The following is a 16,723-nucleotide window of genomic DNA, read 5'->3' as shown; positions in this document are numbered from 1 at the left end:
AGAACGATTCGGGCGCTGAGCGTTTTTTTTTCTCGCTAGGTCCAAATTTGCAAATAATGGCATCGGCGATGGATATTGACGAAGATGAAATTGAATTACCCACCTCTAGTAGTTGTAAAGGGGAAAAGAAAAGATTCGAAGTTAAGAAAGTAAGAATAATTCTATACTTGTCCTTAAAATATTCTTTGGCTTAAATATTGATTAATCAAGTCCTTTCATTGCAGTGGAATGCTGTAGCATTGTGGGCATGGGGTAAGTTTTCTGAGTGCTGTGCATGAATTTCGAATCCTTGTTTTATAATTATATAACTATTAATATATTCTGTTGGTATATGTTCGGGCAAAAGTGTTTTAAAGTTTCTCTCTTTCCAGATATCGTGGTGGACAATTGTGCCATATGCAGGAATCATATCATGGATCTGTGTATAGAATGTCAAGCTAATCAAGCCTCCGCCACCAGTGAGGAATGCACAGTAGCGTGGGGCGTTTGCAATGTGAGATACGCTCGTATAGTATTGTATTTTTTAGGATCATGGACTCCATGCAGACGTATATTAATATAAAGCAATGCAAATAATATACAATTGTGAAGCTTATATTTTTGGAGATGTTTGGGAGCATTTCGTATTTAGTCAATATATCGTAGTTTGTTCACTGTGTAAATTTAATGAATTGAATTCTATAAGTATTTTCTATAAGTAAGGTGGTAAATGGTTAGTCAAGTTAAATATTTCTCTTATTCACGCCTTCTGAAATTCAACCCTTGATGTTTTAGTCATGGAACTCCGTAAGGCATTAACCGCATAGTCCCATTTTATTTTTATTGTTTTTGTCTTCATTTTTATGCTAGAGTCTTACAGAACTCCGTATTTTGGTGCCAATGCTTGTTGTGCTTAATGAAAACAATCTCATGCTTATGGATAAATGGTTATTAATGAATTGATACTCCCCATCCTACCCCCCAGGATGAGCAATAGTGTAGAGTTATTACAAAAATATCTTAACAATCTTTGCGCGTTTTGTATCCATTAAGTGTTGTCGGCAATATTGGTTATTATTTTTACATTGCCATTTTATTTAGTCTAGATATGTCGGGCATGTTAGTATGTCTGAATCTATCGTTGTCTTGCACTTAAAATGTGTTATTTAAGATTTACTTGAGGATATCTTATCCTTGAATTTGACCATGGCATCACCTTTTAGTATGTTATTGGTTTGCTTCTGTTAAGGCATCGAAACAGATCTAGGTGTACCAAAATTGTGGAATAGTTAAGCTTTGAATTTAGAATTGGTTCGGCAAAGTTGGGCGTTTTAAAATGGAATTTAAATGTGATGGTTAAAGCCTTTGAATGGATTTGAGAATTGTGAAGGTTACCAAGATTGATTTGGTGCCAACTGATTAATCATTGTAAATAGTGACCAGATTTCTGAGACCACATAATATGTCACCAAATAACGGCTAGGTAATCGCTGCTAGTTGTTAGGTTTGTCAGTTTGATGAATATTTCATTTGGACCTGGGAAATTGGAATTTCAAGTTTAACAGCATCATAGCATATTAAAATGATGGGAAGATCTGAGCAGTCTGAATCATGTGCCCCTTAAAAACTTCTTCGCTTCTTTACTTTTTTCTTACCTTACCTTCTTTACCCACTATAATGTTTACATGATTTTTGTAATGGGAAGATGTTGATTGACACGTGATGCTTTTAATAAAGAAAATGATAATGGTAGTAGTAAGAAAATGTGTTGCATAAAGGGAATAGCTGATAGTGTGTTATGAATAATCTTGAGTATTGTGCAATAATTTATTTTAATATAGCCAAATAGGGAATATCGTGAATGTGCCATTTCACAGAGGTCAAGTTACAGTAAATTCTGTTCTATGATTGCTCTGGAAATTTAACTGCAAAAATGAGTACTGATAACGATAGTAACGATTGTCGGCCTCGGTGGCGGCGGGTGTAATTCCTCGACTGCCACACCGAAAGTCGTGGGTTCGAGTCCCGCCTGGATAGGTTGCCCCTTCCAGGACATGGGTGTGTGTTATCGTCTGCTGTTGATTGTTTAAAAACTCCCAATGTAAAGGCCTCACTGTGCTGTTTTCGGGGGTAATGGAAATAAATAAAAATAAAATAAAAAATAATATAACTAATAGAAGCATATGTACATGGGGAGAAATGCTGTGTTGGTGACAGATTGGGAAGGGCAAGGGTGGAAAAGCATGAAAATGACAACCCATTACATAATTAATTGGAAGGGATGAATGAGTGGCGGTTGGTTGAGTGGAGACGAGAGGTGGGGAATGAATGAGTGAGTGAATGATGGGAATTGGAATGAGAGTGCACGGGGAGGGACGAAGTTTTTTATTGGTGATGGTCATGCAATTAAAATCAAGTGGTGGCAGTTCACTTTTTGTTATTCTTTGGCTTCTTATGATTATTCTTTTTGTGTGACAATTCATTAGGCCACATCCCACATGAAGAGAAATTGGGTCTCAATGGTGACGCTTTTTTTGCTATGCTATTTCATGTCAAATCATTTTTATTGTCATTTTGCAGGTATAGGTGTCAAGTCTCAATTTTCTGTGCTAAGCTAGACAGATTTCATTCAGTCAAAGCCGTCCAATAGTGACAGACATCTCATTACAGTTTGAGTGCATATGTATTTCAAAAGAAATAAGAGTTGCATGGAACTAATACTAATATTTTGTTATTTTCTGCTGCTAATTTTAAGGTCTTACTTAATTTTTTTTGGAGTGGAAGAAAGATATAAATATTTATTTCAAATTGTGCAGTTCTTCTTTCCCTTGTCCAGCTCTCATTTTAATGGCACATGGTTTTGTTGTTATTTGCTAATTTTTTTATGAATTCTCTGTATTTTAACGACAACTACTTGTTTGTTCTGTCAACTTCTGTTGTAAACATTTGTGCTATTTTTCTTCCAAAATTAAAATGCTATCTTTTGACTGCACTCATCCAGTTGTGTATTAATTGTCAAACTCTATCACTTTACGTGAGGCAATACTCACTGTCCTCCATTTTTACAACTCTAGGATTCTCATGGTAACACTGAAAATGCCTGAAAGGCCTGAAAAGTATTCTATCCGATGCCTACCTCCAGAAGTGGAATTGGAAAGCTTGAGTCATGTTCATGTAGATAACATTGTTCTCTTCTGATCAGACCCTGCTGGTCCAATCAGATGCCTGCCCTGATTTACTCACAACCATGTAAATTATCGAATTTTAGCCGTGAAGCTGAAAGTTGTATTTCTTTTTGAGGGATATTTTTTTTTATTTTCCTGTTTGCGTATTCATAGATCAAAATATGTTTTCATGAGTATCAGCCCTTGCTTTGTGCTGCATTACAAACAATAATTTTCATCTACTATTGCGTTTGGAATTTTGAATGTGTTGACTGTTAAATAAAAATTAATTCACTTCTTGGAAATTAAAACTTTTCACCACATCAATGTCTAGCAGGTTCTGTAATATCCCAACCGATGCTTGTTTCTTTCTCGTTGGTATTCCCTTGCATTAGGCTGTGGATAAAACGTGTTGTAACAAACTCAAAACTGACATGTTTGGGGGAGATATTTTATCTTGAGAAGTATCTGCAAAAGTTTTTCTAACAATTGCATATAAATTTTTCTATTATTTTTTGTTTACTGGATGCTATTTTAATACTCTTGTGCCAGCATTTAGTTTTTCTTTCTGCAGTCTGGGACTATTATATTTTTTATTTTAGTAATTTATATTTAGTGGTTTGAAATTCACACACATATTTGATTTTTCCGCAGCATGCATTCCATTTCCACTGTATCTCGCGTTGGCTGAAGACTAGACAAGTTTGCCCATTGGATAACAGGGAGTGGGAATTCCAGAAGTGAGTACATGTTCATATCACAGTACTACATGACCTTCGTGCTTTAGACATTATTTGATTTCTTACTAGGTTACATGCACATATGTACATGCTGTTTGGAGGGTAATTATTGGGATAGCATTAACATTTTGGTGCTTTGCTATTTATATTTAGTGATGGATGTACGCAGCCTTGGTTATGTCATCATGATCAACAAATGCACTGTTTCAAATATGCTGCTAATCAATTCTTTACCTTAAGTTTAGGTTGGAAAAGCTACCACTTGATTTTAGTTGACTTTGTGGTGGTCTACTGAATGTGTCCACGCTATACCGTCAATTCCTAATTATGCATCTTACATTGATATGAAAAAATGATTTACTCACATGCCCATATTTTCCATGGTCATTTCATTCAATGCTTCTTTTTTTATTATTTTGCCCTTTACCTATACTCACTAAGGTAGTTTTTATATCCAGTTTCTCATTCTTTTAACTGAATCATGTAAGTTTTTAATTTTCAACATTACATTTATTGTATCTGTAAGATAATTGTCATTTTTCCTACGTATTACTCTGCCAGTTTAAAGGAGAAACTATTCTCAATTTATCATGCTGTAGTAAGGGATATCACCGTTATTCCTAAACGTACAGTAGTCCTTCACAAGATGTGGAAGAAAAGCCTGATCTTTATCTTTATCTTTATTCATCCACGGCGAGGATTGGCCCTCGCGGATGCTGTATACAACACATTTATGAAAACATTCAATACAACGAAACATACAAAACATGTACATTGGATTAAAACATTAGAAACACATACATTACAAAGATTACATTTAAAATAAAAGAGAAGAAAAGTCCAGCTCAAAATACTCATGAATTGAGTACAGTGGATAATTGCACAGCCACTTTTCCAGCACATTTTTCAGTCTAGTGATGCTCACTGATCTGGCTTTGCTGGGTAATTTATTAAATAATTTTACTCCCAAATTGTCAGACTGGTTGTTGGTCTTAAACAGCCTACAGTAATTAGTATTTAGGCTATTTTTAGCCCTAGTGTCATGAGAGTGGATGGTGGATCGAATGGGGTAGGTATCTAAGTTATCTTTAATGTGCATAATGCTGCGAAACACAAAGAGGCTGTAGATGGTGAGGATATGAAAGTTTTTAAAAATTGGCCTGCAGTGGTCACGGGGCCCAGCACCACTCAGAATCCTCACTGCTTTTTTTTGCAGTTTTAGAATTTCTTTGGTTTCATTTGCATGTCCCCAGAGTCGAACACCATAGGCAAGAATACTATGAAAAAAAGCAAAATAGGCTAATCTCATGTACTTTTCATTGATACAGGTTTTAAGTTTCCTCAATAAGTACAAAACCCTAGAGAGTTTTTTGCTGACTAGGAAAACATGTGAATTCCATGTCAATTTAGCGTCAATATTGAAGCCTAGAAGCCTGACAGGATCATTGTTTAGCTCAGTACTTTTAAGACAGCATGTAAGATGTTGTGTCTTACCATTGTTCAGAAAGAGATTATTGGCTGTAAACCAGAGTTGAGATTCTTCTATTGCCTTTTTTGTAAGAAGTCTGACTTGGCTAGGAGTATTGCATTTCTGCACCAGAGTGGTGTCATCTGCATATATCATGCAGTCCATAGAAAGATTGTAAGGTAGGTCATTGATTAGAATAAGGAACAAGAGAGGACCAAGGACGGACCCCTGAGGAACTCCATGTTTCACTGGAAGAAAATCAGATTGGTTACAATTTACTTGTACCATCTGCTTTCGATCAGTGAGGTAAGAGGTCATGAATTTCAGCTCACTGTTATGAAAGCCGTAGTATTGGAGTTTTTGCAGGAGGGTAGCATGATTGACGCAGTCAAAGGCAGAGGTTAAATCACAAAGTGTGAGTGAGACACATTGCTTGTCTTCAAATGCCCTTGATAAATTTTTTACCACTGACTCAACTGCCAATTCAGTGGATTTCCCCGGGCGAAATCCAAACTGGGAAGGGGTGAAGAGATTGTGTTTCTCAAAGTGTACTAGAATTTGTGTATAGGCAATAGTTTCTATTATTTTAGCGATCACTGATATAATGGTGATGGGCCTATAGCTGTTGGGAAGAGTAGTGTCTCCTTTTTTGAAGACAGGTATGACCTTAGAATATTTTAAGGAGTCTGGGAAGTATCCAGTGGAAAAACAGGCATTAATAATAATAGATAGAGGATGAGCTATAATATGTATTATGGACTTAATCAGATCATTGGAAAGCCCATTGATGTCACGACTGGTGGAGTTTTTAAATTTTTTTACTACATTGAAAATATCCCTCGTACTAATCCATTGCCACTGAAATTTAGGAGGGGATATCAGGTGTTTATTGAGTAGTGCTAAGGCATCACACTTGTTATTTGTGATTTTTGATAATGTGGTGTCCACGGAATTGACAAAGTGATTGTTGAAGGTATCGGGATCAATTGTAATAGGCGATCTGTTTATAGAAGTGCCTTTTTCCCTATTGATCACATTCCAGGCAGCTTTGAATTTATTAGAGGCACTATTAATGAAATCCATGTTCGCATTTTGTTTCGCTTTTATTGCTGCGAAATGATACTCCTTATTCAATCTTTTATACACTTGTTTCAAATCCTCAGTGGGTAGTCGCTTGTACTCATGATAGGCATGTAGTACACATTCCCTGCGTATTTGGACCTCGGGATTGTTTGAGTGGCCACGTGATTTAAAGAATTTTCGGACTGGGACAGCTTTTCTGGGAAAGGATTCATTAAAAAGGGAGATTAAGGTTTCAAAGAACAAAGAGAAATTTGAATGACTGTCGTTGTGTGAGAGTAAGCTAGTCCAATCCACACCACCAAGCAGGCCTTTAAAGACTTCAAGGCCGTGAATGGTGATTGGACTTACGTACCTAGTGCTGGATTCCCTAGGTGGACTATTGTTAATTGCAATCAACTGAAAGAGTATGGCCATATGGTCTGCAACAAGAGGATCGATGACAGTAAGGTTATATGCATGAACATTAAGAGTGGTTATCACATTGTCAATACATGAATTGTTCCTCGTGGGTTCACTGTTTACACAATAGAGGTTGAAAGATCTCAGGAGATTAGACAGTTGCCTGCTACTCTTAGAGGAATATCTCATATCAATGTTTAAATCAGCACCAATTACAATGTTAGCATTAAACTGCATTAAATGACATAGTACCTTTTCAAGCTGTTCAAGAAACTTTTCAGGGTCGCCATTAGGTGACCGATATAGGGAGAGAACAATGAGATTGTATACACACAGAATAACAGCTGTGATTTCGAAGTGCAGTTCAATGCAGTACCTAGTAGTATCGATTACTTTAAATTGAAGGTTCTTTGATAAAAATATGCACACACCACCATGTATATGATGAGAGCGACAGAAAATTGAGGCAAGATTGAAACCGTCCACCTGATAAAGGCTACCTTCATCAACATGAAGCCAATGCTCACTGATACACAGAATATCACAATTTACTGACTTGAGAAATAGTTCTAATTTAATTATTTTATTTCGGAGACATTGTACATTGAGGACAGCAAGATTAATGAGTTCCTTGCCAGATGTTGGTTCAAGAGGAGCACTTCTTGTGATCACCGAGTTGGGATTCCCTAGTCACAAAGTCTTCGGTTTCACTACACCCATCTGAGATCTTGTGACCGGTTTTTGGCTGCTGTTAGGTTTACCCGTTTGGTTTGGTACTGCAGCTACATTCAGGACAGCAGCACTTATAACACACTTAATTATTTCTGAGCACAGATGATTTTTCCCTTTACTGTTCAAATGAAGACCATGACGAGTGTAGAATGAACGGTCTAGGCTATTTGTATCAATCATTGTTACATGATCGAAGTTGGTACTAAGTTTTAGCAGATCCTCATTTACCTTTTTAGTCTCAACATTGATACATGAGGTAGCAGGAAGGTCATGGCGATGAGGAATGTTGGCAATTATTACGTTGGTATTTGAAAGCTTTGACATCAGATTACTCATGGTGTGAACAACAACTTTACCCTTATTGAGGTACACATCGTTCGTGCCGGCCATGATGATTATGTGGTCATTTTTGGTGAGGTTATGTGAGATCTTTTCACAGGAGTTCGTGATCTCTTTGATCCCGGCGTTCGGCATCACTACACCACAAGTATTGTACACTTTACTAACCTCGGTTGCTGCAATTTTAGCCGAAATACCACGGCCATGGCTGTCCAAATACAGCAGAATAGATTTCAGCTTCCGTTTTACGCGATGAAGACACTTGTTTACATTTTTGGGGGGTACAGGAACAGGATGGTCTTCACAATGTTGCACATCACTGTTTTCAGGGAGTTGATTTAACAATTCAAATTTGTTACGCAGCGGCAACAAGGGTGGAGAAGGAGCTGTTTTCCTCGTTGAGTTCACACGCCAGTTGCCCTGTTGAATCCACTCGTCGTCCATCTCCACGGGACTTTTGGCTGCGACGACGGGCCTGCTCGCATGTTGATTCTTATTCAAGATATGTAGCTGAATCTCTAGATTTTTGTTTTTTTCCCGTAGAACACACATATCATGCAGGAGTTGCGAGATCAGGGCTTCCTTAGAGGCGAGGTTACGTAGAAGGGAGACATTTTCGTCTTGAACGGTGTGCAATGAGCAAGCTAAACACGACCACGTATTTTCAAAACTTGAGACGTTAATATTCGGAACATTGGCACAATTATTGTGGAACGATGACTTGCAGGACTTGCAATTAACGCCGTTTACTACTTTTTTGTGGCAGATAGCGCATTTTATACTATTAACTAGGGATGGGTCGAATAGTAGATTTCTCGAATTCGAATATCGAATTCGAATATCAAATCATTGCTCGAATATTCGAATACCTCGAATTTCGAATACCTCGAATACTAAACTATGAATGTGAGAATGTTTGACTAGGTCGCCTATGCAGCAGGAAACCCAAGATTTTGGTGAGTAATTGTGATTGCCTTTAAAGGATTCAAACAGGAATTTAGCTGATTAATGGAATATTTTACTTTTATGTAAACAATAGGGTAGTTTCCTTCATCATAGAAAATGAAAGGCATAGATTGTGATTCGTTACCTACCATTGGTGTATTCATTATATACAAATTATTTGGTTCTAGAAATACCGGTCTAGACCAATGGCAATGGTCAATTTTATCCTCATTTGAAAAAGGCCAGATTGGCACCCATGTGATGCCACTCCACGTGACATCACAGGTACCTAGTTTCTACACGAAAGGATAGGAGTTTTACATCGTCTGACGTTACTAATGCATGCATGAGGCACACAGCTCAGGGAAACATGTCTCAGTAATCACTTATTAAAACTGGCTAAGGTCGGAAAGTTTTCTTCGTTTGATAAGGTAAGGTTTGGTAAGGTATCAGCGCTAAGAGCCTCGCCCAAGGTCACCTCACAAGGTGGGAGGGGGAACCAGAAATGCGTCACACGGACCTTTCCCCATCATTCCCACTAACGCGTCGCGTTTTCGCACGATGGAAAATTTTCACTTTTAATTTAATCGCGAAAAATAGATATCGTCCTATAAAAATCTAAAAGCGTTAAATACGTACTTCAGGAGTATTAATATTTCGATTTAGGCAATAAAAAAATAAAAGGAAAGCACCCTATTTGAGCATTACGCCAAAATGCTAAGCCCCCGTCGTATTTCTTCGTCTTTCCGGCATTTATTTTCCTGCGTAAAATGCTTAAATAAAGTCATAAATATGTCGTGTTTGGTCTTATTCTTTCTTAAAATACGCGCATATTACTAATATTTCAATCCAATAAAAGTGTAATGTCAATTGCCGAAAGTCATTGATAGACACCTTTCGGGCTAGTAGATGACTCATGCAGCAGTTGACCTCCAGTAAGGGGGAAATTCGAAGCAGGTAGGTAGAAAAAGGTCAGCGGGTGAGAAAAGGGGGTGGGTGCGAGACACGTTATTATTTTTCTCGCGTAACTTGATATTTTTTTCGAAGCTAAGGTCTTCGTAATACGATCCCTGCGCGAGGTATGATCTTTTGTTTGATATCGGAGAAGAGGAAATCGTCAGAGTGGGTGAGGCTGGGTGTGTGCTGAAGGGAGGGGGATAGTGGAGATCGTGGGAAATGCGCCAATGTCACCATCCCACGGCACTGAGTTCCTCCTTGTGGTAGTTTCATCTCCTGGGGAAGATTCAAAATAATTGCCTGTCGTTATTAGCCGCAAAGGAGACATGGTAAACACCTCGTCTTATTTTTATCAAAAGACGAATGCGTGAAAATGGTCAGTGGGGGAGAAAGAGTGAAGGGTGAAACGCGATTCTATTATTTTCCGGTAACTTGATATTTTTTTCGAAGCTGAGGTCTTCGTAATACGATCCCTGCTCGAGTCGGGACCTTTTGTTTGATTTCGGAGAAGAGGAAATCGTCGGAGGGGGTGGGGCGAACGCTAAATGGACGGGGATAGCGGATCGTGGGAAATGCGCCAATGTCACTGTCCCACGGCACTGAGGTTCTCGTGATGGGGGACACCTGGGATTTTCGGATTTTTTTCACCCGATCAATTTCGGTTCCCCACGTCGAACTCTTTTCACCGCTCTAACGGCTCTAACCCGCGAATTTGATATAGTTCGTAAGGTTGCCTAAAACGCCGCTGCATGCACTAAACTACTAAAGTTCTCCTTTTCCGAGCCAACTACCAACGACGAGCGAGCGACAGTGTATGACGCGAAATTCAAAGTATTCGAGGTATTCGAGACGGCACCTTTGGCATAACTATTCGAGATCTCGAATATCGAATACTTTCTGGTATTCGAGGTATTCGAGTATTCGCGGATACTATTCGCACATCTCTACTATTAACCAATATTTTACCGGTGCCGAGTACATTTGCATACGTTCCACTAGGCGCCATCTTGATAATCCCCTCTTGATCTTGATTAGGTCTCGTATAAGTTATATACTTTGCTATCTCTCTACCACCACCAGTCATTGTGATCATAAAAAAATAGTCTGTCTATGCTTGTCACAATTAAAATTAATGAAAAAGTTGACGCCGTATGATCACAATGAAGACAACAAAACATACAGCCATCACAAAGCCCCGAACCCTGGTCCCCTGGATGGTAGCTATCAACACTACCACTACTCCACCTGACCCACCTGCTGAGTGGTGCGATAACATGAAAGTATAAGCAGCTTGTGAAAAGTACCGCATGAAAATTAATTAATTACAGCCAAACTAAGGCTCATTCAACGGAACCACTACTAGTTCAGGGATGTGTTCACCATTCGAAAGGCTATAAAAATACGGCATTGAAAAGGGCGGAGCAAGTTTCGTGGTATAAAGGGTGTAAGTGCTCTAATAAAGCAGACACTTTTTCTCCTCTAGCATGATGATTCCTAAGGACTAAAAATTATCAATTGTAACTTTCAGTGCTAGATAATGTGTATTAACAATTGCAGTTGTGAACTATTACGGAACTTAGGTGAGAAGGTAGACATTATTCAGTGTAACAACAACTGCAGGCATTTTCTTGTGTTGTGATTTTGAAACTTCCATAAATGTGGCTTCAAACTCGATGGAGTGCTGAGATAGAAAACTGTGGATAAATGTGGTGGTGCTTACGGATAGAAGGGTCATGGCTCTAAGCAACATTTCAGGCTGTCATACTGTCTGTAAAAGTTTTTATGCAGTTGTTTAAAAGTTATTGTTTGAAGAGCCCATGTATTCTTGATCTCTAATTTTTAATTTCTCATGTGGAGAGAATCTAATGAATGCCTTTCAATTTCCATTTTTTTCAGGTATGGTCACTAAGGAAGCCCCTGTGCTACCAAGTAAAATCTGCTCTCAAGACAGACAGTGCGTGGGTCGAATGCCCTCAAACTCCCCTTGTTCATGGGAAAGATTACCACATTGTTTAATTTAACTTGTTACATTTTTTGGAAACTAATGATTTACACTGCTAAATTCCACTTCATTTGATTAGGAAATTTAATTGTGACTTGAGGAAGTTTTGGAGAGTATCAAACTTTTGTGATCTCTTCTCTCTTATAATCTCAACATGTTCTTCAGATGCATTTATGTAGTTGATGCAAAACTTTTGTGTTGTTTTCTTTGATGCCTTCTATCTATTCATGCGTCAACTATTTTCATCTGGAATGGTGAAAGAAATTAAAAAGTTGTGTACATATTTCTTATATTCATGCTGTTTTTCAGCTAGAGAGAATTCAGTAAATCAAAATGCACTCGAATGTAGCCACCTTTGTTAAGCCTTTCTGTTCCTCTAACCTAACTTGTAATGTTGTGGATGATACACTCTTTTTCCTCTCGAATGTGAACTCTTCGGGCATTACTTTTCCACTGGTACATCCTACAGTTTCCATGTTAAGATTCTCAGAAAATATTTTGCTTCTGTGCTTGATGTCATTTTTTGATCAGTTGTCTAAGTCGTCAGTCTTAGTCATGTTAAAAGCTTGCCTAAATAAAACATAAATTATAAATAGCTTCATTTGTGGCGCTATTTGTGAATTACCCCTGATATCAAGCAAAACTTTCCGAAGACGTTCCTATGAAATCAATCGCTGTCATGTTTCCTATGAATTTGTATTCAGAATTTTTAAAAAAAGATCTAAGATTGTCTCTTGTTTTATTGAAGTTTTTCACTTCTCTAAACTTATCAACTATGTCTATTAATGTTAACTACATCATATTTTCTTCTATAGTAATAAGAATGGGATAAGAAATGGATGTAAAAGATTTCTTTTATTGCACAACTTTTTAACAGTAATCTATCAAAAACCTTGTTTTCTTGCTTTTTTCCATAGAAAATCACCAGCAATGATGGATATAAAACTGCAGTATTCACTAACATATTCTTCATGTGCTAATCATTTGTATCTGAAACAAAAAGTGTTGTTTCCTCATGGTTGCCATCTTGTCCATAACACTTAAGTGAATAAATATATTCCATTATTTAATTTTGTCATCTTTTTTCCCCTATAACATAACAACAAAGAAAATTGGTTTAATGGAGCTCTTGAGAACAGAGGAGGAGACTGTTTTATGCAGTGGAATATTTTGCCGCCACGAATTTCAGTTTCAATGAGGTGGTTCACTTTGGCATAAAACTGCAATGCGCGTGATGAGTTGTGACATATCTTCCTCATTTGTCCATTGGTTAAAAAGAATGCCAGCGTTGCCTGTCGCCATGTTTCATGAGTTGGTGATGTCATTAGAGTTCCAGTCGAGAACTCACTCATTGAGAAGGAGGAGGTATCGCTCACAAGGGTGTGAACAAGAACAACCCACGTGAGACCTAGAGCAGCTGCTACACCTCCACCTTATCATGTTCCCTCTTGGCAGGAGTGAATCATGTCATCAGCTTTCGTACATATCTGCAAATGCGTTAATGCCATGGATTTTGCTGCAGGTGGCTCAAGAAGTGGGTGACTGATTGGATAGTGGAAATTTACTGTGTCTTTATTTTTCCCTCTATGGTCACAATCGGCTGTAAAATATAGCTGGATGAGCCCATTCTAATCAGGACAGTGTTTCTGATAATAGACGGAAATGAAGCATACAGTGCTTCATTTCTGTCTATTATCAGAAACACTGTCTAAACTAAAATTACCTTAAAACTAAAATTTGGAACCTCTACGGGGAGGATATTTTCAAGAAAATAAGAAAGTTGGAAAACCTCAGGAAGAAGAAAGCCACCCTTCTGACTTCTCTCGCCTTCCTACAACGATGCCGAGACTCGGATACTCTTCCTGGTTGTGTGAAGATAAAGCATCATATTCAAACAAGTAAAGCCAAGAATATATTGAAGAATGCTGGCCGAGCTCTGCTAAGAGAACGGGTTCGTTTCACGCGTTTTTCTCTCTTGAATAACTCAAAGGAATTGTGTGAGCTTCATTTGGAATTATCAAGTGTTCTTTCTTTAGATGATTGGAATTTAATAGATGGTATCACTACTTTTTCGGCTTCAAATGTTTTCTAAATACGCAAGTCAGACAGAAGAAAAAATTTGAATTTCTTCAAAAGAAGAAGCCAGTGCAGAAGGGTTCCCTTCCTTTGGCGGTACACAACCTTACTGCTGAGGTGTTTAGCGATGATACCATCTCAGTGTTATCCAGAGGACTTAACTTTGCTGTTACACCAAAAACATTGCCGGTAGAAGAAATAATAACTGGAGTAGAATCTGCTATACGCATACTTCCATTTGGACTAGCTGAGGATATTCGCCATGAAGTTGTGCAAACCCTAAGAAAAAGTAAGCTGCCTTCTCCTAACCTGCCTATTTCTGAGAGAAAAGCCATCAAAGAACTCAAGGTACAAAAGAATTGTCTCATATTACCAGCCGAAAAAGGAAATTCAACAGTTATAATGTATAAGCATGATTATGATCTTAAAATCCGTTCTCTCTTGGACAATAAGACGTATGTTAAACTAAAGAAGGACCCGACAGCTGCCTTAGAAAATCGAGTGAAGAAAGAAATCAAGCTATCCTCCATTCCAAAAGAAGATCATTGGAAAGTTATTCCTCATGCCTCTAAAACTCCACGACTGTATGGACTTCCTAAAATACATAAAGCAGGAATACCTCTGCGACCGATTGTGAACACTATCGACTCACTGACGTATAATTTGGCCCACTATATATCTAGAGACATTCAGTCCTTTATTGGGAGTACCGAATCCTACGTTAAAAACTCAAGCTATTTCATCGAGCTACTAAAGGATTTAAGAACATCAGAGAATGATATTCTGGTCAGTTTTGATGTTGTGAGTCTTTTTACTAAAGTTCCGGTTAATGATTCAGTTCTGATTTTAAGGGAACTAACTCAGAAAGGGCTCCCTAATTATGTACCCGATCTCGCAGAATTATGCCTCAAAAACAGCTATCTACGCTACGACGGAGAAATATATTCCCAAGTAGAGGGAGCTGCAATGGGATCCCCTCTCTCTCCGGTCATAGCTAACCTCTTCATGGAGAAGTTTGAAGCCGATGCTCTTTCATCGAGTGAATATCAACCGGTATGCTGGCTCCGATATGTTGATGACACTTTTGTTATTTGGCCACACGGGAAAGAGGCTCTTGAATATTTCTATGAACACCTGAATAATATTCATGATAACATCAAGTTCACCAAAGAAATTGAAGAAGATGGCTCCTTACCGTTTCTTGATGTTCTAGTAAGAAAAAGGCAAGACGGAAGCTTGGGACATTCGGTCTTTAGGAAGAAGACCCACACGGACAGGTACTTAAACGCGGCATCACACCATCACCCGCGTCGGAAGTCCTGCGTTATCAAGACCTTAAGACATAGAGCCCTTGCCGTTTCTGATGAAGATAGCATGGAAAGTGAAATGGAACATCTTATTTCAATTTTAAAAGGAAACGGATATGCTAATTCATTCATTAGGAGAGCTTAAAGGGAAGTCAAGGCCCCGATGGAGAAAACAAAACCAAGTGCTTTTGCAGTTCTGCCTTACATATCAGGAACAACGGACCGGATTGCTTGCATCCTTGGAAAAGCCAACGTTGAAACCAGGTTTGGCACGTTGAGGAAGATCATAGACCTACTTCCATCCGTCATTGATGCTATTCCCCCATTACAAATGGAAGGTATATATGAGATTCCGTGTTCATGTGGGTCTAGTTACATATCGGACAGACCAAACGGAAGATAGTGACAAGGCTGAAAGAGCATGAAAGGGCGCTGAAGGCAAGGCAATGGGAAACTTCAGCTGTCGCTGATCATTTTATGTCGGGGCCAGGACACAAGATCCTCCTGGATGAGGCCAAAGCCATTGCAAGAAAATCTGCATATTATCATAGAGTAAGTATATTTAGAAAGCTCACCACACGTACAAAAATCGTATACGTTTTTGGTGTAGTTCTAGAGCAGTTAACCAGATGTCACTAGGAGAATTTTGGCAATTTTTTTAATTTGCTCTTTCCACAAGTCAAAAATATATTCTGAAGCAGAAAGGGTTGCTACGTTTAGTGGAGACATTAATTATTCAATTTTGTTTATAACAATTGTTATAAAAAATATTTTCTCCAATTTCGGCTAGTAACTTCACTTTTCCGAGTTTATATTCCTAATCCATTTTCCGGCAGACTGTTCTTAGTATAAAGTTGAAACTTGCAGGAAATGTTCATAGCACATTTTTTTCCATACTAGTAAACTTTAATTTGTTCATAACTCAGTTTCAACGTTGTTATGTGTGTTTATATATCTTTCGGACGAAAAATCTGGAATTTTGCAGGGTAAAAATCAATCGCCTGCTAACTTTCGTATCTTACGATATAGGTCCATATATGCTGCGTATGAAATTTGGACAAAACTATAAATTTATTTTTGGTGAAAGAATTGTAACTTTATCTCTATTACAAGGGGAGTTATGCATTTTTAATGGCCGCACCTCGTCAGGCTTTCCGTGCTGGCCTGGGTCTACGCAGAAAGCGCCCGCCTCCTAAGGAGTTCGTTTTGCCATCAGATAGGTTGGCGATGTGAGGGTTTTGTTTTGACGAGGAAGAGATTTTCCGTGAGGGAAGATCTTTTCGCTTCAATAGACAATATAAATCTTATTGATGGTCATCGCATCGTTGAACGATCAACATAACGAATGAAATACATTTCGCGTAGTGTGCTTCAGAACTTCAGTTAGGAAATACCTCACTTTGGTGGCGTGTAAATGCTATTTACAACACCAAGTGCCAGAATATTACAATAAAAAGGGAATGCGAGATTGGATCTCTACACTGAACAACAATGCCCTGATTGCATTTCGCTAACGGTCATAGCCTCTTCAC

At 38.3% G+C, this 16,723-nt stretch overlaps 1 protein-coding gene across 1 annotated transcript; it reads left to right on the top strand.

Annotated features, from left to right (window-relative positions):
• The first annotated feature begins 2 nt into the window (after positions 1–2).
• Positions 3–12,878, top strand: LOC124161943 (RING-box protein 1A). The gene is made up of 5 exons (XM_046538210.1): positions 3–149; positions 225–252; positions 372–493; positions 3,798–3,883; positions 11,703–12,878. Exons 1-5 carry the CDS (start codon positions 57–59, stop codon positions 11,713–11,715), a joined length of 342 nt encoding a protein of 113 aa, XP_046394166.1. The 5' UTR covers positions 3–56; the 3' UTR covers positions 11,716–12,878.
• The last annotated feature ends 3,845 nt before the right edge of the window (positions 12,879–16,723 follow it).

The sequence above is a fragment of the Ischnura elegans genome, chromosome 7, assembly GCF_921293095.1.
Source record: "Ischnura elegans chromosome 7, ioIscEleg1.1, whole genome shotgun sequence".
In the NCBI taxonomy this organism is placed as follows: domain Eukaryota; kingdom Metazoa; phylum Arthropoda; class Insecta; order Odonata; family Coenagrionidae; genus Ischnura; species Ischnura elegans.
The sequence above is the reverse complement of the archived record's forward strand: the minus strand, read 5'-3'. Positions and strand labels throughout refer to the sequence as shown.